The 23,587-nt window shown below is 38.1% G+C and overlaps 1 protein-coding gene across 5 annotated transcripts in view; it reads left to right on the top strand.

Annotated features, from left to right (window-relative positions):
• mapk8ip1b (mitogen-activated protein kinase 8 interacting protein 1b) overlaps positions 1-23,587 on the top strand; it is a 55,841-nt gene that overhangs the window by 7,616 nt on the left and 24,638 nt on the right. For all 5 annotated transcript variants that reach the window (XR_010913585.1, XM_067495605.1, XM_067495604.1 and 2 more), the window contains exon 2: positions 16,289-16,400. Coding sequence is in view for 4 of the 5 variants with exons in the window: in XM_067495605.1 (XP_067351706.1) it covers positions 16,289-16,400 (112 nt within the window). In the remaining variant the exon portion in view is untranslated. The remainder of the gene's footprint in view (positions 1-16,288; positions 16,401-23,587) is intronic.

Here is a 23,587-nt window from a genome sequence, read left to right as displayed (position 1 = left end):
GAAATGCTTCACATGTTACAGTGTGGGCTCTCTAGCGCCACCGTGTGGTCAGTTATCAGCATGTTTATGTTAGTTGTTTTGACATGCTACTACTCCTACACGCTTACAGCTAGAAACATGGTTCCAACTGTAACATGTTAAGTACAGTTAGGAGAGTTGATGTATTACTCTGTGGGCTGACAGCTGATGTACAATAATTATTATGAATATTTGTATGATTAGTTTTTTGCCGTCTATGAGAGCAATCTTCACATGGCTGTATCTCGGAAACTACACGTGATATTGTTATGAAACTTTGACTCATGATGCCCCATGATGAAATGCTTCACATGTTACAGTGTGGGCTCTCTAGCGCCACCGTGTGGTCAGTTATTTAACTCGTTTTTTAACTCCTAAAAATTGTTTTTTTTTTTCTGATTTCACTTCTATGTTGTACAGGGCCTTTAGTACTACCACGTGCGCCACCTGGCGGCCGTTCGCGGTACTGCAACTGTTTCGATCTTTTTTTTTAAGCTAATGCAATGACTGACTTGAATGAAACTTTACAAATATGTGCAGGACACTGCCCTAAACACGCGTGTTAAACGTTTATCCACTGGGGGGCGCTATTGTGGGTGTTTTTTTTTTTTGGTATTTTATCCTCAGAACTTCATTAGTGTTGAGAGGGCAAGATGGCAACAGTTGATTCCTTTGGACAGGCTGCCATCTGCTGGAGAGTTGGTGAATAACAATTGAAAACTTCTTCATTGTTTCATGAGCTTTCACTAGTTGTTTAATATTTTAAAAAACTACACATGTTACAGTGTTGCCTGTTGCTTCTACAACTTTCAGAGCTGCAGATTCGGCGATGGCTGCAGCAGGTGCAGCGGCTGGCTTTCAGCAATCACACGCATTTTCTGCAGGAAATGCCCATTCTAGTTAGTGGGAGAGCTGTAAGCACAGCTCTCACACTATTGAGATCCTTTTCTTTATTATTATTATTATTATTAGTGGGAGAGCTGTAAGCACAGCTCTCACACTTATGAGATCCTTTTCTTTATTATTATTATTATTTCGCCGTTTTTCGGTCACTATCTCCTCCTAGACGGTTTGTCGTAGAAACTTCGTTCCACTTCCTAAACGTAGGTCTCTTTTAGGAGATCTATGCTATTACTTTTCTTATTAATAACTTTTATACTTTTTATTATATTTCACTTTTTATCAACTTTTTTTCCCATTGAAAATGAATGGAAGCCACTTAAAACTTCCCTTCAACTTGCCACTTTTCATCTGCCTCTTGTGTCATCATACTTTGGAGTAGAAACTTCATTTAAACTTTATACGGGTCTAGATCCTTTCAACTTTTTCTGGGTGGATCAGCTTCTTTGTATCTTTTATACTTTTTGAATAATCGCAGTTTTAGTTTTAGGCAACTTTTGGAGCTTTTTCAACTTTTCCATTAGTGTGTATTGCGGAATGTTGGAGCAGCTAGAGTGGGTGACATCACACGCACTCTAACTTTTCAGCTTCCACTTTTAGCAACTTTTTTCCTTCTTTTCCTTCTTTCCTTCAATCAACTTTAATCTTACATAAACAAACTATACATCAGAATGTAGGTATTTTTGTCTTCTTTCAGTAAATATAACTCTCATAGTGACAGGACTGACGGTTCTTTCTCCAAGAGTCCAGAAGCGGAGAGAGTGCCGTCTGAAACTCCCATTGGAGCCCATTATAACAGAGGTTCTTAAATTCTCCTCAAATCACAAACGGGGGGCTGTTTTCAAATTGCCACCACGCCTTCATTTTATGGAGTATATTCAAATAAAGTACATCAGTGTGTTCATTGAAGCCTTTTGTCACTCACAGTTTTTGAATTGTTTCGATAGGACTAATACTTTTTCATATTTTGAGCATTTTGCGAGGCATAGTCTCAGTACTTTTCCAGCCTGCCTTTGCATTTGGCTCACATGACTCAGCAGGCAGGCAGCAGTCATTGTCATGGTAACGGACACAGCTGCATGACGTCATGTAATCAGCCTCAGAGCTGTGTCCACACACTTTACCTGAGTTTTTCTCCCTCAACATACACAGTGGAGACACACACAGACACACACCCTCACAGACAGGAAATACCCTTTCAAAATAAAAGCCTTTCATAATATTTTATCCACTTTTTAGCATTTAAATGCTAAAATGACTTTGTGGTGAAGTTTCCCTACACACACACCCTCACAGATAGGAAACACACTTTCAAAATAAAAGCCTTTCATAATATTTTATCCACTTTTTAGCATTTAAATGCTAAAATGACTTTGTGGTGAAGTTTCCCTACACACACACACCCTCACAGACAGGAAACACACTTTCAAAATAAAAGCCTTTTATCATTCTTATTTTAATTATTTAGCATTTAAATGCTAAAATGAGTTTGTTTTGAAGTCTCCCTACAGTGGACACACAAACTACCACACAGACACAGACAGGAAACACACTTTCAAATTAAAAGCTCTTTTCAACTTTTTTTTCTCAACAGTTTTTCAGCATTAAAATGGTTCCTTCATTTCTAAGTAGTTACTTCTAGCTTTTTTCTTTACACTTTAATAGCAACTTTTTTACTTTGCTTCTTTTTTTGTTTCTTTTAACTTTGGGAATATTTACCTTTTCCTTTGTTTCTTACTACTTCTTTCCACTTTTGTTAATCAAGTTGTTGCTTTTTCACTTCTTCCTTTACACTTTTAATAGCAACTTTTTTACTTTGCTTCTTTCTTTGTTTCTTTTAACTTTGGGAATATTTACCTTTTCCTTTGTTTCTTACTACTTCTTTCAACTTGTTGCTTTTTCACTTCTTCCTTTACACTTTTAATAGCAACTTTTTTACTTTGCTTCTTTCTTTGTTTCTTTTAACTTTGGGAATATTTACCTTTTCCTTTGTTTCTTACTACTTCTTTCAACTTTTGTTAATCAAGTTGTTGCTTTTTCACTTCTTACTTTTTTCTTTACACTTTCAATAGCAACTTTTTACTTTGCTTCTTTTTCTGTTTCGTTACACTTTAAATATCAACTTTTTACTTATTTACTTCCTCCATTGTTACTTTCTACTTTTTTTTTCTTTTCTGAATTCAACTTTTCTTGGGATTTTGGATTTTTTCCTTTTATTGTCATCTTCTTTCTTTCTCTTTTTGTTCGTATTTATCTCTCTTCAGCGTTTGCGGCTTTGAACGTGCAAACGCCTCTGCTCTCAGCAGCTTCTGAGCGGTCGGCCTCTACCGGGCGACTTAACAGCTCTCCCACGTAATTTCCTTGGAAATTGCCTTTTCTAGTTATTAGTGGGAGAGCTGTAAGCACAGCTCTCACACTTATGAGATCCTTTTCTTTATTATTATTATTATTTCGCCGTTTTTCGGTCACTATCTCCTCCTAGACGGTTTGTCGTAGAAACTTCGTTCCACTTCCTAAACGTAGGTCTCTTTTAGGAGATCTATGCTATTACTTTTCTCATTAATAACTTTTATACTTTTTATTATATTTCACTTTTTATGAACTTTTTTTCCCATAGAAAATGAATGGAAGGCACTTAAAATTTCCCTTCAACTTGCCACTTTTCATCTGCCTCTTGTGTCGTCATACTTTGGAGTAGAAACTTCATTTAAACTTTATACGGGTCTAGTCCCTTTCAACTTTTTCTGGGTGGATCAGCTTCTTTCTATCTTTTATACTTTTTGAATAATCGCAGTTTTAGTTTTAGGCAACTTTTGGAGCTTTTTCAACTTTTCCATTAGTGTGTATTGCGGAATGTTGGAGCAGCCAGAGTGGGTGACATCACACGCACTCTAACTTTTCAGCTTCCACTTTTAGCAACTTTTTTCCTTCTTTTCCTTCTTTCCTTCAGTCAACTTTAATCTTACATAAACAAACTATACATCAGAATGTAGGTATTTTTGTCTTCTTTCAGTAAATGTAACTCTCATAGTGACAGGACTGACGGTTCTTTCTCCAAGTGTCCAGAAGCAGAGAGAGTGCCGTCAAAACTCCCATTGGAGCCCATTATAACAGAGGTTCTTAAATTCTAATCAAATCACAAACGGGGGGCTGTTTTAAAATCGCCACCACGCCTTCATTTTATGGAGTATCTTCAAATAAAGTACATCAGTGTGTTCATTGAAACCTTTTGTCACTCACAGTTTTTGAATTGTTTCGATAGGACTAATACTTTTTCATATTTTGAGCATTTTGCGAGGCATAGTCTCAGCACTTTTCCAGCCTGCCTTTGCATTTGGCTCACATGACTCAGCAGGCGGGCAGCGGGCAGCAGTCATTGTCATGGTAACGGACACAGCTGCATGACGTCATGTAATCAGCCTCAGAGCTGTGTCCACACACTTTACCTGAGTTTTTCTCCCTCAACAGACACAGTGGAGACACACACAGACACACACCCTCACAGACAGGAAATACCCTTTCAAAATAAAAGCTTTTCATAATACTTGATCCACTTTTTAGCATTTAAATGCTAAAATGACTTTGTGGTGAAGTTTCCCTACACACACACCCTCACAGATAGGAAAAACACTTTCAAAATAAAAGCCTTTCATAATATTTTATCCACTTTTTAGCATTTAAATGCTAAAATGACTTTGTGGTGAAGTTTCCCTACACACACACCCTCACAGACAGGAAACACACTTTCAAAATAAAAGCCTTTTATCATTCTTATTTTAATTATTTAGCATTTAAATGCTAAAATGAGTTTGTTTTGAAGTCTCCCTACAGTGGACACACAAACTACCACACAGACAGGAAACACACTTTCAAATTAAAAGCTCTTTTCAACTTTTTTTTTTTCAACAGTTTTTCAGCATTAAAATGGTTCCTTCATTTCTAAGTAGTTACTTCTAGCTTTTTTCTTTACACTTTAATAGCAACTTTTTTACTTTGCTTCTTTTTTTGTTTCTTTTAACTTTGGGAATATTTACCTTTTCCTTTGTTTCTTACTACTTCTTTCCACTTTTGTTAATCAAGTTGTTGCTTTTTCACTTCTTCCTTTACACTTTTAATAGCAACTTTTTTACTTTGCTTCTTTCTTTGTTTCTTTTAACTTTGGGAATATTTACCTTTTCCTTTGTTTCTTACTACTTCTTTCCACTTTTGTTAATCAAGTTGTTGCTTTTTCACTTCTTACTTTTTTCTTTACACTTTCAATAGCAACTTTTCATTTTGCTTCTTTTTCTGTTTCTTTACACTTTAAATATCAACTTTTTACTTATTTACTTCCTCCATTGTTACTTTCTACTTTTTTTCTTTTCTGAATTCAACTTTTCCTGGGATTTTGGATTTTTTCCTTTTCTTGTCATCTTCTTCTTTCTCTTTTTGTTTGTATTTATCTCTCTTCAGCGTTTGCGGCTTTGAACGTACAAACGCCTCTGCTCTCAGCAGCTTCTGAGCGGTCGGCCTCTACCGGGCGACTTAACAGCTCTCCCACGTAATTTCCTTGGAAATTGCCTTTTCTAGTTATTATTATTATTATAGCCCGTTTTTCGGTCGCTATCTAGTCCTAGACGGTTTGTCGTAGAAACTTCGTTCCACTTCCTAAACGTAGGTCCCTTTTAGGACAGGGGTGGTATTACTTTTCTCATTAATAACTTTTATACTTTTTATTATATTTCACTTTTTATGAACTTTTTTTCCCATAGAAAATGAATGGAAGGCACTTAAAATTTCCCTTCAACTTGCCACTTTTCATCTGCCTCTTGTGTCGTCATACTTTGGAGTAGAAACTTCATTTAAACTTTATACGGGTCTAGTCCCTTTCAACTTTTTCTGGGTGGATCAGCTTCTTTCTATCTTTTATACTTTTTGAATAATCGCAGTTTTAGTTTTAGGCAACTTTTGGAGCTTTTTCAACTTTTCCATTAGTGTGTATTGCGGAATGTTGGAGCAGCTAGAGTGGGTGACATCACACGCACTCTAACTTTTCAGCTTCCACTTTTAGCAACTTTTTTCCTTCTTTTCCTTCTTTCCTTCAGTCAACTTTAATCTTACATAAACAAACTATACATCAGAATGTAGGTATTTTTGTCTTCTTTCAGTAAATGTAACTCTCATAGTGACAGGACTGACGGTTCTTTCTCCAAGTGTCCAGAAGCAGAGAGAGTGCCGTCAAAACTCCCATTGGAGCCCATTATAACAGAGGTTCTTAAATTCTAATCAAATCACAAACGGGGGGCTGTTTTAAAATCGCCACCACGCCTTCATTTTATGGAGTATCTTCAAATAAAGTACATCAGTGTGTTCATTGAAACCTTTTGTCACTCACAGTTTTTGAATTGTTTCGATAGGACTAATACTTTTTCATATTTTGAGCATTTTGCGAGGCATAGTCTCAGCACTTTTCCAGCCTGCCTTTGCATTTGGCTCACATGACTCAGCAGGCGGGCAGCGGGCAGCAGTCATTGTCATGGTAACGGACACAGCTGCATGACGTCATGTAATCAGCCTCAGAGCTGTGTCCACACACTTTACCTGAGTTTTTCTCCCTCAACATACACAGTGGAGACACACACAGACACACACCCTCACAGACAGGAAATACCCTTTCAAAATAAAAGCCTTTCATAATATGTTATCCACTTTTTAGCATTTAAATGCTAAAATGACTTTGTGGTGAAGTTTCCCTACACACACACCCTCACAGATAGGAAACACACTTTCAAAATAAAAGCCTTTCATAATATTTTATCCACTTTTTAGCATTTAAATGCTAAAATGACTTTGTGGTGAAGTTTCCCTACACACACACCCACAGACAGGAAACACACTTTCAAAATAAAAGCCTTTTATCATTCTTATTTTAATTATTTAGCATTTAAATGCTAAAATGAGATTGTTTTGAAGTCTCCCTACAGTGGACACACAAACTACCACGCAGACACAGACAGGAAACACACTTTCAAATTAAAAGCTTTTTTCAACTTTTTTTTTTTTTCAACAGTTTTTCAGCATTAAAATGGTTCCTTCATTTCTAATTAGTTACTTCTAGCTTTTTTCTTTACACTTTAATAGCAACTTTTTTACTTTGCTTCTTTTTTTTGTTTCTTTTAACTTTGGGAATATTTACCTTTTCCTTTGTTTCTTACTACTTCTTTCCACTTTTGTTAATCAAGTTGTTGCTTTTTCACTTCTTCCTTTACACTTTTAATAGCAACTTTTTTACTTTGCTTCTTTCTTTGTTTCTTTTAACTTTGGGAATATTTACCTTTTCCTTTGTTTCTTACTACTTCTTTCCACTTTTGTTAATCAAGTTGTTGCTTTTTCACTTCTTACTTTTTTCTTTACACTTTCAATAGCAACTTTTTACTTTGATTCTTTTTCTGCTTCTTTACACTTTAAATATCAACTTTTTACTTATTTACTTCCTCCATTGTTACTTTCTACTTTTTTCTTTTCTTAATTCAACTTTTCCTGGGATTTTGGATTTTTTCCTTTTCTTGTCATCTTCTTCTTTCTCTTTTTGTTTGTATTTATCTCTCTTCAGCGTTTGCGGCTTTGAACGTACAAACGCCTCTGCTCTCAGCCGCTTCTGAGCGGTCGGCCTCTACCGGGCGACTTAACAGCTCTCCCACGTAATTTCCTTGGAAATTGCCTTTTCTAGTTATTAGTGGGAGAGCTGTAAGCACAGCTCTCACACTTATGAGATCCTTTTCTTTATTATTATTATTATTTCGCCGTTTTTCGGTCACTATCTCCTCCTAGACGGTTTGTCGTAGAAACTTCGTTCCACTTCCTAAACGTAGGTCTCTTTTAGGAGATCTATGCTATTACTTTTCTCATTAATAACTTTTATACTTTTTATTATATTTCACTTTTTATGAACTTTTTTTCCCATAGAAAATGAATGGAAGGCACTTAAAATTTCCCTTCAACTTGCCACTTTTCATCTGCCTCTTGTGTCGTCATACTTTGGAGTAGAAACTTCATTTAAACTTTATACGGGTCTAGTCCCTTTCAACTTTTTCTGGGTGGATCAGCTTCTTTCTATCTTTTATACTTTTTGAATAATCGCAGTTTTAGTTTTAGGCAACTTTTGGAGCTTTTTCAACTTTTCCATTAGTGTGTATTGCGGAATGTTGGAGCAGCTAGAGTGGGTGACATCACACGCACTCTAACTTTTCAGCTTCCACTTTTAGCAACTTTTTTCCTTCTTTTCCTTCTTTCCTTCAGTCAACTTTAATCTTACATAAACAAACTATACATCAGAATGTAGGTATTTTTGTCTTCTTTCAGTAAATGTAACTCTCATAGTGACAGGACTGACGGTTCTTTCTCCAAGTGTCCAGAAGCAGAGAGAGTGCCGTCAAAACTCCCATTGGAGCCCATTATAACAGAGGTTCTTAAATTCTAATCAAATCACAAACGGGGGGCTGTTTTAAAATCGCCACCACGCCTTCATTTTATGGAGTATCTTCAAATAAAGTACATCAGTGTGTTCATTGAAGCCTTTTGTCACTCACAGTTTTTGAATTGTTTCGATAGGACTAATACTTTTTCATATTTTGAGCATTTTGCGAGGCATAGTCTCAGCACTTTTCCAGCCTGCCTTTGCATTTGGCTCACATGACTCAGCAGGCGGGCAGCGGGCAGCAGTCATTGTCATGGTAACGGACACAGCTGCATGACGTCATGTAATCAGCCTCAGAGCTGTGTCCACACACTTTACCTGAGTTTTTCTCCCTCAACAGACACAGTGGAGACACACACAGACACACACCCTCACAGACAGGAAATACCCTTTCAAAATAAAAGCTTTTCATAATACTTGATCCACTTTTTAGCATTTAAATGCTAAAATGACTTTGTGGTGAAGTTTCCCTACACACACACCCTCACAGATAGGAAAAACACTTTCAAAATAAAAGCCTTTCATAATATTTTATCCACTTTTTAGCATTTAAATCCTAAAATGACTTTGTGGTGAAGTTTCCCTACACACACACCCTCACAGACAGGAAACACACTTTCAAAATAAAAGCCTTTTATCATTCTTATTTTAATTATTTAGCATTTAAATGCTAAAATGAGTTTGATTTGAAGTCTCCCTACAGTGGACACACAAACTACCACACAGACACAGACAGGAAACACACTTTCAAATTAAAAGCTCTTTTCAACTTTTTTTTTCAACAGTTTTTCAGCATTAAAATGGTTCCTTCATTTCTAAGTAGTTACTTCTAGCTTTTTTCTTTACACTTTAATAGCAACTTTTTTACTTTGCTTCTTTTTTTGTTTCTTTTAACTTTGGGAATATTAACCTTTTCCTTTGTTTCTTACTACTTCTTTCCACTTTTGTTAATCAAGTTGTTGCTTTTTCACTTCTTCCTTTACACTTTTAATAGCAACTTTTTTACTTTGCTTCTTTCTTTGTTTCTTTTAACTTTGGGAATATTAACCTTTTCCTTTGTTTCTTACTACTTCTTTCCACTTTTGTTAATCAAGTTGTTGCTTTTTCACTTCTTACTTTTTTCTTTACACTTTCAATAGCAACTTTTTACTTTGCTTCTTTTTCTGTTTCTTTACACTTTAAATATCACCTTTTTAGCTATTTACTTCCATTGTTACTTTCTACTTTTTTTCTTTTCTTAATTCAACTTTTCTTGGTATTTTGGATTTTTTCTTTTATTGTCATCTTCTTTCTTTCTCTTTTTGTTTGTATTTATCTCTCTTCAGCGTTTGCGGCTTTGAACGTGCAAACGCCTCTGCTCTCAGCAGCTTCTGAGCGGTCGGCCTCTACCGGGCGACTTAACAGCTCTCCCACGTAATTTCCTTGGAAATTGCCTTTTCTAGTTATTATTATTATTATAGCTCGTTTTTCGGTCGCTATCTCCTCCTAGACGGTTTGTCGTAGAAACTTCGTTCCACTTCCTAAACGTAGGTCCCTTTTAGGACAGGGGTGGTATTACTTTTCTCATTAATAACTTTTATACTTTTTATTATATTTCACTTTTTATGAACTTTTTTTCCCATAGAAAATGAATGGAAGGCACTTAAAATTTCCATTCAACTTGCCACTTTTCATCTGCCTCTTGTGTCGTCATACTTTGGAGTAGAAACTTCATTTAAAGTTTATACGGGTCTAGTCCCTTTCAACTTTTTCTGGGTGGATCAGCTTCTTTCTATCTTTTATACTTTTTGAATAATTGCAGTTTTAGTTTTAGGCAACTTTTGGAGCTTTTTCAACTTTTCCATTAGTGTGTATTGCGGAATGTTGGAGCAGCTAGAGTGGGTGACATCACACGCACTCTAACTTTTCAGCTTCCACTTTTAGCAACTTTTTTCCTTCTTTTCCTTCTTTCCTTCAGTCAACTTTAATCTTACATAAACAAACTATACATCAGAATGTAGGTATTTTTGTCTTCTTTCAGTAAATGTAACTCTCATAGTGACAGGACTGACGGTTCTTTCTCCAAGTGTCCAGAAGCAGAGAGAGTGCCGGCTGAAACTCCCATTGGAGCCCATTATAACAGAGGTTCTTAAATTCTAATCAAATCACAAACGGGGGGCTGTTTTAAAATTGCCACCACGCCTTCATTTTATGGAGTATCTTCAAATAAAGTACATCAGTGTGTTCATTGAAGCCTTTTGTCACTCACAGTTTTTGAATTGTTTCGATAGGACTAATACTTTTTCATATTTTGAGCATTTTGCGAGGCATAGTCTCAGCACTTTTCCAGCCTGCCTTTGCATTTGGCTCACATGACTCAGCAGGCGGGCAGCAGTCATTGTCATGGTAACGGACACAGCTGCATGACGTCATGTAATCAGCCTCAGAGCTGTGTCCACACACTTTACCTGAGTTTTTCTCCCTCAACATACACAGTGGAGACACACACAGACACACACCCTCACAGACAGGAAATACCCTTTCAAAATAAAAGCCTTTCATAATATTTTATCCACTTTTTAGTATTTAAATGCTAAAATGACTTTGTGGTGAAGTTTCCCTACACACACCCTCACAGACAGGAAACACTTTCAAAATGAAAGCCTTTTATCATTCTTATTTTAATTATTTAGCATTTAAATGCTAAAATAAGTTTGTTTTGAAGTCTCCCTACAGTGGACACACAAACTACCACACAGACACAGACAGGAAACACACTTTCATATTAAAAGCTCTTTTCAACTTTTTAACAGTTTTTCAGCATTAAAATGGTTCCTTCATTTCTAAGTAGTTACTTCTAGCTTTTTTCTTTACACTTTAATAGCAACTTTTTTACTTTGCTTCTTTTTTTGTTTCTTTTAACTTTGGGAATATTTACCTTTTCCTTTGTTTCTTACGACTTCTTTCCACTTTTGTTAATCAAGTTGTTGCTTTTTCACTTCTTACTTTTTTCTTTACACTTTCAATAGGAACTTTTTACTTTGCTTCTTTTTCTGTTTCTTTACACTTTAAATATCAACTTTTTACTTATTTACTTCCTCCATTGTTACTTTCTACTTTTTTTCTTTTCTGAATTCAACTTTTTGGTTGGACGATTTTGGATTTTTTCTTTTTCTTGTCATCTTCTTCTCTTTTTGTTTGTATTTATCTCTCTTCAGCGTTTGCGGCTTTGAACGTACAAACGCCTCTGCTCTCAGCAGCTTCTGAGCGGTCGGCCTCTACCGGGCGACTTAACAGCTCTCCCACGTAATTTCCTTGGAAATTGCCTTTTCTAGTTTTTTAATAATAATTGTGTACACCCTCTTTATCTCACTGGCGGTAGGCTAAGTAACGGAAAGGTGTTTCTGTGTAAGCAGCACAAATGACAATGAATCAACCCATGTTCCAAAGTAAACATTCTAACTTTACACAAGAAACTTTTCCATTAGTCATAACTAAAACAGGAAAACAGCCCCCCAAAAAACCCATGTCTTTGCTATTATTGGCCTGAGGAATGAGTTACACAAAAAAATAACAAAAACTCTTTTGTTTAAGGAAACCAAATGTGTGTTTTCACACAACAACTGTGATGCTCTCTGGTGTCCATTCCTTGACACTGAGCATATAATTTGCTCCTTATTATACACTCTGCTGGTTTTCTCTGGTGGCTGCATTCCTCCTTACCCACAATTCACTGCAGCAAAGGGGTCACCCTGTCCTGCCCAGGTGGTTTATCTCCCAGCACCTAATTTTCTACCCATCCCTCCATTTTTATTTGTTTCCATGACTTTCTCCATTCTCTCATGTCCTCTGTCTTCTGATCTACGGTCACGACACAGTTTCTTCTCACCTCTTGTTCACCACTCAGACTCCTTTCACTTTTTGTCCTCGTAAAGCCCCACTTAACGGTTAAGACCTGCACCATCAGGGTTAAAATAACTCTTTGTGGACCATGTATAATTTTTGTGTTCTTTTTTTCCTCTACGTTTTTTCTTTTCCTGTAAGTCATGGTGACAACAGAAGGACACTTAGCCGCGTATTGATTTTGTGCATCTGTGTGTGCTGTTATAAATGACATTTGTAGTAAACGGATAAGCCTAAAGTTCTAAAGTTTGTGTTATTTAAAAGCACAACAGTGTCCCCAGACTAAAGCCTGTCAATGCAGTTTGGTCTAGACAAGAACAAAAGCTTGTATGTTGCCTTAAGACACATGTTGATCTGTGCTGATTGTGTCCGATGGCAAAAGACATTTGGTCTACTTGCAAATGTTTAGAAATTAAGGTCCCCCAATAATTGTTTTTATGCATTTCTCTGTTAAATATATTAATTATACTGTATAAGGATATACAGTAGGTACAGCTGATTGTAGTGTTATTTGTGTTCTTTGCCCATAGTCACAGATGTCCAGCCCTCAGTCTGCCTACCACACGCAAACACACATTTACATTTACATTTACATTTAGTCATTTAGCAGACACTTTTATCCAAAGCGACTTACAAGGTAAGTACAAGGCAGCAGAAATCAAGGAGAAATCAAGGAGAAAACATCAAAGCAAAGTCCTATCAGAAAAGTGGCTGTAGCACAGTGTGTAAGGCAGTTGACCATGGACCATAGGGTCAGTGGTTCAATCCCCACTCCTGGCTACATGTTGAAGTGTCCTTGGGCAAGAGACTGAACCCCAAGTTGCTCCGGGTAGGTCAAGTGAGCACCTTGCATGGCAGCCACTGCCATCGGTATGTGTGTGAATGGGTGAATGGGAATCAACATTGTTAAGGGCTTTGGATAAAAGTGCTATATAAGTGACTATTTACCATTTACAATTTAGACCTGAATGACCGAATTGAGGTAAGCTGTTGAATTAACCACCTTGTAAGAAAGAGACAGAGCTTTGAACCTAATGCGAGCAGCTACAGGAAGCCAGTGTAGAGATCTAAAGACTGGTGTGACATGAGTCCTTTTTGGCTTATTAAAAATGAGGTGGTGTGTTTTGGATCATCTGCAAGGGTTTGATTGTGGATACCAGCAACCCCATTAACAAAGCGTTGCAGTAATCAAGACGAGATGTGACCAGTGCCTGTACAATGAGTTGGGTTGTATATTCCGTGATGTAGGGTCTGATCTTCCTGATGTTGTAAAGAGCAAATCTGCACGCTCTAGAGACTGAGGAAATGTGGTCCTTAAAGCTCAGTTGGTCGTCGATGATGACCCCCAGATTTTTGGCCGATTTAAACACACACACACAGACAATTAGTTTGTTGCTCAAACTCACTTCTGGTCAGGTTCATGTGTTTATTCCCTCATGTTTAGCTAGTTTATAATATTCATGTTCACCTATCCAAGGCTTCAGTTTGATATGTTCATGTGTAGCTACTCTACCTTACAGCTCGCTCATGTAGGTTTAGCTCTCCCCCCTTGGAGTAATTTTTAGTTTTACTTTTGATCTTTTGTTTTATATCTTTAGTTGTCCATTAAATGTTTGCACTCTCTTGTCTGTCTTCCTTGTGGGTCCAAGAATTATACAAAACCATAACCATCATAGTATCGAGCTTTTTTAACTAAACCTGCAGTCTACACTGGACTATGCTGCACTTTAGAGCACAACAAGGTTGAAATGTAAAACATGTACAGTAAAACAATCAGATGTAGTCCCAAACAATGCTGTCGGTCAAGATAGAATAGATTTCCTGATGGTTTAAATAAATAAAATCACAAATATTAGTTTAATTTTGTGTGCACTATGTTATAGAAAAATAATTGTGACTAGCTAGAGCATTTATTGTTAAGTCTTAGGAGATGTGGGTTAATACAGATTAATGTACAGCAGCAAGATCATCTACCATATGTGGATCTGACCTAAAATAAACTACAGTGGTCATGTTAGTTAAGGAAAGTCCTGACTGATGTGCTTTTTAATTTATTGTCCCAACATTAACAATAAACACTTTTGTTTGCCCCTGTTTTTGACTCTGGTCACTCCGTCCGTTTAACAGGCTGCCCTTCCCCCCTTCCCCCTTCTCCTTCACTTTTCCTGAACTCCGCCCATACTCACCTGTTTTACAATGTAATTTTGCCTAAACTGCTCCCTCATCTGCTGTTTCAACTCATTTCTCCTGCTACTGGTCCCTGAATATGAACCTGCTGCTGCTTATATACTCGCCTGCTAATACTATTTGCTGCAGATTAATTTTGGTTTACTTACTAATTCAGTTGACTGGAGACCTGTGAACCATACGGCAAGAGAGTCTGTTAAAGCTAAAACCTACTTGTTACCCGCTCATTCAATGACCCTAAAATGCTAAACCTACCCACCTGCCACTTGCTGGTCTTGGCTGTGAATCTGTTTGTTACAATATCTGAAATTTGCAACCATAATGCTTAAGGTTGGTTTTTGATATTTATATGTATTGTTAATATTAGAAAACCGAAGATTTATTGTTCACTCTTTTAATTTTATTAACTTTACAAGCAATTTAAAATCAGTATCTAGAGAAAATGCAGTTTTTTCTTCTTCTTTCTGCTTCTAATTTTCTTTTTAGATCTTCACTCCTGCCTCTTTAGGGGGTTTATTATAGAGGTAAGCAGATGCGTCTATTCTGGCCATTTAACGCCTGTGGTCTGACATGTGACTGAAGGTCGCAGCCGTATGTACATTTTCAAAGGAGACAACTTCTGCACTGATGTAGCCAGAAAAGACATTAGCATCATGCAGCAGTCAGGGGATCGCAGCTCTCCAGGTTCAGCAGGTCTCTCTGACAGCTCGCTCCTCTCTTCTTTGTGATCGCTGTCATCTTTTCTTTCCTCCCTCTAATAACATTTTCCTGCTCTGTCTGTGTCTGTCATGCCCAGGAGGCTGCTGAGTAAAGAGATAACAGGCGGACATAATTACACTTGGGGAAAAGCGAAGCATTGTTTACTGGAAGCTAATTGAATCCTTCCAAAACAGCAGGACAGTGTATTTCTCTGGCCTGGCACAGGAGTGATGTCTCAGGTCACAACGAGAGCGACTAAGCGACTCATGTTCCTCGCTGCAAATTATAAATATCCATTGTTATTTGGATAGTAGCAGACTTTTACACTAGTTGACATTGTTACAGCATTGTAAAAGGAGTGTGCAGTCACCACGAGCAGTGATAAATCAGTGTGAAAGTAATTTCCATTACTATCACAGTGGATATTCTTTGCTTCCAAATGATGAATCTCAATTTATGAACCTGTTATTTCCTTTTCTACTTCTTTTCACATGATGATTTCCAGTGCTTCATAAGCTTCCGTCTTGATTTAACAAGAAAAGATATCTGAACACTGTTAGGCTCTTTTGAGGATGGAAATGTTTGAATTGCCTTCATAACATTCTTCTAATGTCTCTTCTTGGTCCTATTATGCAGAGCTCAACAAGCAACAAAATCAATGTTTGTTTAGTAAGTTATTGAATTTACTGTATTTCTGAATAAACATTATTGTCTCTACAGGGTGCTAACAGGGCTTTATTAGATTTGTACATGAGGAGAATCTAGACTCGCTCGTACAAATGCATGTAAATATATTGTACACACACTGAAATGGTCCAAAAGAAATACCATAAATGTAGTTTTTACTAAAATTCAATATATTATTTTATTATATTGTCATTCATTATCAGCTTTATCTTTAATGACATTTCCCCTCAAAATTTGGAATGTATTTTTTTTTAGCTGCAGTATTATGTTTACTGTCACATTCACACCTTTGTGTCAGTGGGATTGGATTGTGTCTTGGTGTTTCCACCCTGTTAAATAGATTATTTGGTCAAAATGAGATTTTGAGATGCACTGTACAGATTAGTGTTAAGGATAAACATTTATTTTTCTTAATCCCCTTCTCACCCTTCCTCCCCCCTAACCCTCCCCTTCAAACAGGTTGACCCATGACATCAGCCTAGATGAGTTTGAAGATGATGACCTGTCGGAGATTACAGAGATCACAGACGAGTGCGGGATGAGCCTCAATTGCAATGGTCCAGATATAAAGGTGAGCTGCCTCCACAAAAAGCGGAATCACAGATTTATTGAAATAAGCTTTTATATTCTTTTCAAGCTGTTTTGTGGGACTGATGACCTGGTGTCTTATCCAACCAGTAGTTCTTCAGCTATATGGTTGAATTCTCTTTTTTCTAGCTGGAATTGAACAAGGAATAATCAGTTTAGAATAAACATCTTCTAAAAGCCTAACTGGGAGACCGACTATAGGAAAATTCAGTAAGAACTACAATATTTGCATAGTCTGCTTTCCCTATGCATATTTTAATTGTATTTACATCTGCAGCCTAAATTTACATCACCGAAATGTGACTGGTTTCATTGTTCTGCCTCCATTCTGATTGCATCTAAACATCAGCTTTTATAAGGACTAAATGTGCAGCAGCAAGGTGTAAACTTTTTCAAGCCTACCCTGTTTAGTCCAGTTGGGTTGAACCCTGGCCTGTTTTCCCCTTTAGTACTGTTCATTTGAGCTGGTCTGAAATAAGCAATTGCACAACTGCATCCAGTACTTTTACTGGATTCGATAAGTTTGTGGTGAGAACATGAACCAACTTCAATCAGGTCCAAAACAGCACATTTCTGCTAAACAGCTAGTTAACTGTGTGTCTTCTTTATACAGTCTTAAGCGGTGTTGTATTTTTAAGATGTTTTATTTAATACATTCAGCATTCTGCTGCAAAGTTTTGCCCAGTGTATTTTCCAGATAATTAACATGGTTATGATGGTTATATGTTACAAAGCCATCCAGTAGCTGGTCTTTATTTACCTGATGAGGGACTTGTCCACAGCTGGCTGTTTATTAAAATAACAAAATGTATTGTAATTCTGTTATGATGTCAGAAGGATCCTTAGCATTAAAGGGAAAGTGAAAAAGTTAAAGACCTTGTTCTGTTCTGACTTTCAATAGTTGTAAACATCTCTCACAATAGTATTTTGTTTCCATATTTTATTGGCATAGATATTTGTTGTGAAGTGCAACAGCGAGAGAGGGAGAGATGAGCAGTGCAGAAGAGGCAGAAAATAATTGCAAGTAAATTTGTAATTCTGTCAGATCTCGCTGGCTCTTTTCCCAGTGAAACCATCACCACCTTCTCTTCCACCATTACGCTCAACTACCGTAACCAAGGCAACCAGGGCCTATTTATTGCATTTAATACTAGCAGATGAGAGAGTTGTTTCATGTGTGACTCATATTTGATTGTTTAAGGCAATGACCTGACTGATGGGAAGACAACTCTGATGCTTATGACTGGAGGGAAACCTGTTCTCTGTCTCCCTATTGGCTTTTTTTTTTTTGTCATCCAAACCAGGGGGCTAATTATAGTACAGATTACTGCATGATCTCTGCTGTGTATGTGTGTGTGCGCATATTAGCAAGAACACTGATGGCTCATCCTCCTGCAGGGGCGTAACAGAGATATGAATCCAAAATTGCCCCGTGACTGGCAAAGAGTAGACAGTTGTGACGGTGCAGCAACAACCAAACACCTTTGGCATAAGAAAGGAACGGTTTGGGTTGTGTGTAGAGGTTGAAAACAATGTCTTGTTAAGGATTTTGACATTGCTTTGCAGGTTAAGAGCAGGCCCTGTTGATTGGTCTTGATAATGTGTTTCCCTGCCTCACTCGGTTCAGGTTGATTATCTCGTTCTGATACAGAAAATTGGTCGTGCAGCAGTTGGATTTTTAAGTGTTTTACTGGGAGTGACTGTAAAACTGTGAAAATTAATTAAAACAATTTTTAACCAATGGGAAAAAAATGAGGGTTTACTTCACTATTCGAATGATTTACACGTTGTGTCAAATTAATAAAATCTTTCCTAATTCAGGATATGGGTCAGGCTGAGTTTGTAGAAATTCATGTCAGGAAATCTTTCACAAAATGCTTTTATGATTGATAAGGGACATGGGAAAATTGCAGAATGCTACAGTTTTATTTATCAGCAGGTTATATTTTAGTTTTTATTTGTAGAAAATAATTAAGTCATATGCAAGTAAAATATTTAATAAAAAAATAAATAAACTGACAGTTAAAGAAAGATTTAACAGTAATTCTTACCAGAGTTGTTTCAGAGATTTTAATTTGTTGGTTGTGTGGAAATTAGGTCGTAATATGTTTGTAAGTATAATTGATGGGCTGTTAAAGTTTTATTGCATAAGGTGTATTTTCTGCTTGTAAATCTCTGGTAATTAATAGTTAAATACCAGCTAACTTTTTTAAAGATTTAAGGAAAGTTTCCAGACAATGATGTTGGAAATATGGAACCTGTAGTTTATTCTACAGGTTTAATACCAAAATGTTTCCCACACAACCAGGGCATGTGCCATGGACCTCTAGTTTCGGTCAGACATTTAAAAGTGGTCCTCTCAATAGCCAGAATGTTTTGCAAAGTCTTCTGAGCATTCTTAACATTTTCTGTAGACATTAGGGGAAACAAACCAGTTGCAGAGTCCAAAGACATCAGGCAGGCTGGCTAGAAGGCAGTACACTAGGAACAGAGTGCAACAAAGAAATTATTTTTTTCAGAATTGCTGAAACAATAAACTTCATTCTCTGAACCAAACCGTCCAGTCCCAAAACTCATTGTGTGAATGAGCAATACTGACAAGACATTTTGTACCGTTGTGCACTTTGATGCTGGGCAACAAAGATTAAACACAGCTAACACAGTGTTGTCATTATCAGCATGCTACAAATAACATTTTCACACAATTGTCTCTAGTCTGGATTGGGGTTGAATCCAACAAGTAAACAGGATAAAAAGCCAGCACCGATCCAAGTACTCTAGCATTTATAAGTTAGTTTCTGACTTCAGCAATGTAGGGGAAACAATGAAAGAGGACGAGATGGCTCTTCTTCTTTCATTGTTTCCAAGGAAGATTAAGAACAAGTATGAAATTAGAACAAAAATCTTACTGGCCTCCATAATCAGGACATTCAGAAGGTTGCACAGTGTAATGTTACAGTACAGTAAAAGTACACAGTAGGTTGTCTTGGTGCATTACTCTACTAAAACTCTAGGGGACAGGATAAACTGTGTTAGAGGACATTTTTCAATAGAGTATATACCTTTTAATACTGTAAAATGACCTCTGTTTGTAGAACTGAAAGTTGGCCCATGAAGACCTGTAACTTGAGCCATACCACAGACATGATGTTTTGAGGAATATAAAAATATATTATAATACATGAGTAAAGATATTGTATCCTGCTATGCCGAGAGCACTGTCGTTTTGTTTTGGTTTGTTTGGTTTTTTTGTGTGTAGTGTGTAATGAACGCTATACAGTTGTACACACTGGATGGATTTGAGTGTAATTTGAAAATAGTGTTTAGTTTTAGGGCAAATTTAAAATTGTTTTGAATCAATTGTTTATTAGTTTTGCCAGAAAAGTCAAAGGTTTTGTGAGTGGGGCTTTACTCTTTACTGCCATTCTGGATGTCAAACTTAGATCCAGCTGGTGGAAGTCCAAACTAAGTCTTATTTATGATCAGGTATTTCATTTGTTTTAGACATCTGTGAACATCCACAGGCTGATAGACATATGTCCAGGTCCCTAAATGTGAAATGGACATCTGTAGACATCGATTTGTCTAATGTAGACAATCAGATAATACATTTAGAACTTTTGTATCTGTCCAATACATGACTTAGACATTATAAAAACCTTCAGAAAGATGTGGTGTTTTTGTTTTGCCTGTTATGTCAGTGGTCGTCCAAGCAGGTCTTAAAAGACGTGATGTCCACAGATGAAGGTAGGAGGTCCTTACCAGGCTATGTTTTGTATTCTGTGTTTTGAATCTGTACGGTATATCTCACAAACCTAGAAATGGGCACCTTGACCAACTCGCCTACGTTGAATGTTTGAATGGTTAAAAGATGTTTTCCCAATCAACATGAATCCACCAGGAGATTTGCTGTTATTTATGGTTAATAAAAGCATGTAGGGCAACATTTCTCAAAAACGTTGGGCACATGATAGACTCAATAACAGGTGTTTTATCCAGTTATCCGAGTCAGCTACATGTAAATCAACTATTGTCAATATTAATTGTTCACATTGGCACATGCATTTGCACCACACTTTTTAGATTAACTGAACAACTGGTTTTATAAAGCTCAAAATAGTGTTTATTAAAATCCATCCCAGAAGATCACAGTCTCAGCCCACAGTGTGAATGATATATTTAACATGGCCATAAACAGTACAGTGATGTGTGCGGACATGAAAACACAGTAACCACTGAATTGTGGTGTAAACTACTGTTTACACCACACACCTACTGTTTACTCCATCAGAGAGGCTAAGAGACAGTACTCCAGGAGGATAGCCCATCAGTTCAGCAACAGCAGAGACACTCGGAGCCTGTAGCAGGGAATACAGACCATTACGGACTACAGGCCCCTACCGCGGACGTGTGACAGCAACATCTTTCTGCTGAACGAGGTGAACGCCTTCTTCGCTCGCTTTGAAAAGCAAAACAGCTCCACTGCACAGAAGACTCCACCTCCTCCCGGCGACCAGGTGTTGACGCTGACCCCAGACAGTGTGAGGAGATCCTTCAGCAGGATCAATGCACGGAAAGCTCGGGTCCTGACAACATTCCTGGGCGTGTACTGAGAGACTGTGCAGCAGAACTCACCAATGTCTTCACAGACATTTTCAACATGTCTCTACGTCACGCTGTTGTACCCACATGCTTCAAAGCCACCACCATCATTCCAGTCCAGAAGAAGCCGTCTACATCCTGCTTCAATGACTAACATCCATGTTGCACTTACTCCGATTATCATGAAGTGCTTTGAACGGCTAGTCATGCACCGCATGAAGTCTGCCCTCCCCGCCTCCTTGGACCCGTTCCAGTTTACATATCGGTCCAAGCCGCTCGACCGACGATGCTGTCGCAACGGCTGTCCACTCAGCACTCACCCATCTAGATAAAAAGGACTCATACGTCAGAATGCGATTCATAGACTTCAGTTCAGCATTCAACACCATCATCCGTCAACAGCTCATTCACAAACTGGTCCGGCTGGGGCTCAACACTTTGCTGTGCAACTGGCTGTTGGACTTTCTAACTGGAAGACCTCAGGCAGGACGGGTCGGCAGTAACACATCCAGCACCATCACACTGAACACTGGGGCCCCCCAAGGATGTGTGCTGAGCCCCCTTCTCTTCACCCTGCTGACCCATGACTGCACACCATCACACAACTCCAACCTCTTCATTAAGTTTGCGGATGACACGACTGTGGTGGGTCTCATTAGCAACAACGATGAGACAAACTACAGGAGCGAGGCGAGGCGCCTGGCCGGGTGGTGCAGTGACAACAATCTCTCTCTGAATGTGGAGAAGACGAAAGAGATTGTTGTTGACTTCAAGAGAGCACTCACCCAGCACACTCCTCTAACCATCAACGGTGGTAATGTGGAGAGGGTGAGCAGCACCAAGTTCCTGGGTGTGCACATCACAGAGGACCTCTCCTGGACCGACAACACTGCAGCACTAGCCAAAAAATCACAGCAGCGTCTCTACTTCCTCCGCAAACTGAGAAGAGCCAGAGCCCCGCCCCCCATCATGTACACCGTCTACAGAGGCACCTTCGAGAGCATTCTGACGAGCTGCATCACTGTGTGGTATGGGGCCTGCAACGTCTCCTGCCGGAAGACTCTACAACGCATAGTGAGAGCAGCTGAGCAGATCATTGGTGTCTCTCTCCCCTCCCTCCAGGACATTTATGGAACCCGTCTCACCCGCTAAGCCTTCTGCATTGCGGGTGATCCCACTCACCCGTCACACAGCTTCTTCAGCCTGCTGCCATCAGGGAGGAGACTGCTGAGCCTACAGGCCAGGACCAGCAGGTTGAAGGACAGCTTCATTCATCAGGCTGTCAGGAAGCTGAACTCACTCCCGAACTTGCCCCCCCTTCCCTCTTCGGCTTCAGTACTGTACCGTACAGGCACAGAACTATAACCCCCTACTACCTCACATGTAAACTTAATTTAAAGAACTGCTCTAGAGCCCTCTGCACTCTGCCACTTTTACCAGTCTGAATAAGCCATTTTTGCACTAATTCTGTTACCTGCACTGATGTACACTTTACTGGTTTGCACTCCTTCTGCCATGTGCCTTGCGCTGCTTTTACTTTATTGTACTTTGTATTGTATTTTTATTAGTATACTCTCCAATACCCTTATTGTATAGTTGAATTGTATAGTGTATTTTATATTTTTATATTTATGTGATCTAGATCTTAGGCTCCACTGTTAGAACTACCTGTAAGCACCATGGATCCGAGAGAAATGCAATCTCAGTTCCCTGTATGTATGTACTGTACATGTGGAAGAACTGACAATAAAGCTTGACTTGACTTGACTTGATATAATGATCAGAAAGGCAAAACAAGCGGGGGCCAGCCTTTTTAGATAGACTGTCATTGTTATATGTTATTGCTTCTGTCATAATTCAACTGTCATCACAAATCTTAAAGACACAGTTATTTAAAAGTGCACAGTGATTGATGGAGGCCCTCCCTTGTTAATAATGCATGAGGAGGTGGTCCAGCAGCAGGTCATTAGGTGGGAATGGGGTTGTGAACTGTGAGCTCTTTACGTAGGTCCTAACTGTGTGTATACACACGGAGTGGTGACCTCATCAGTGAGCTCATCCTCCCAGGGGAGTTTCAGGATGCATTTGGTCTCATCAATAATGGACAGTCACATGTAAGGAGCATCACACATGCCAGATAGTCGTTGTGACTGGCTCAGCAGGGTGTGTGGGTGGGTGGGTGTGTGTGTTTGTGTTTGCCAAAAATAAAGTACACTATAAACCTTAGAGAGAAATTTCCTATGCAAATAAAAGAACCAATACTTGTTACCCTGCTTAGATTACCCATTGCCTTCACAATGTGTTAGAGAAATAAAGAGATTTTCAGATAATAAAGTAATTATTACACTTAAGACATTTTTTGTTTGTTTTTTGCTTCAACATGAATCAAAATGATCAAGTCAGCATAGAAATCAAATTTCTTCTCTTACACTGAAACATTCTTCAATATTCTCAGTGCTTTTCATTAAATAGTTTAAATTTTAGATTTATGCCATGGCTTTAGTACAATTATTTTAAAACCTTTTGCCAATAAAAGATGATTGATTTTAATTTTGAACTAAACTGATC

Source organism: Channa argus, chromosome 2, assembly GCF_033026475.1.
Source record: "Channa argus isolate prfri chromosome 2, Channa argus male v1.0, whole genome shotgun sequence".
In the NCBI taxonomy this organism is placed as follows: Eukaryota; Metazoa; Chordata; class Actinopteri; order Anabantiformes; family Channidae; genus Channa; species Channa argus.
The sequence above is the reverse complement of the archived record's forward strand: the minus strand, read 5'-3'. Positions and strand labels throughout refer to the sequence as shown.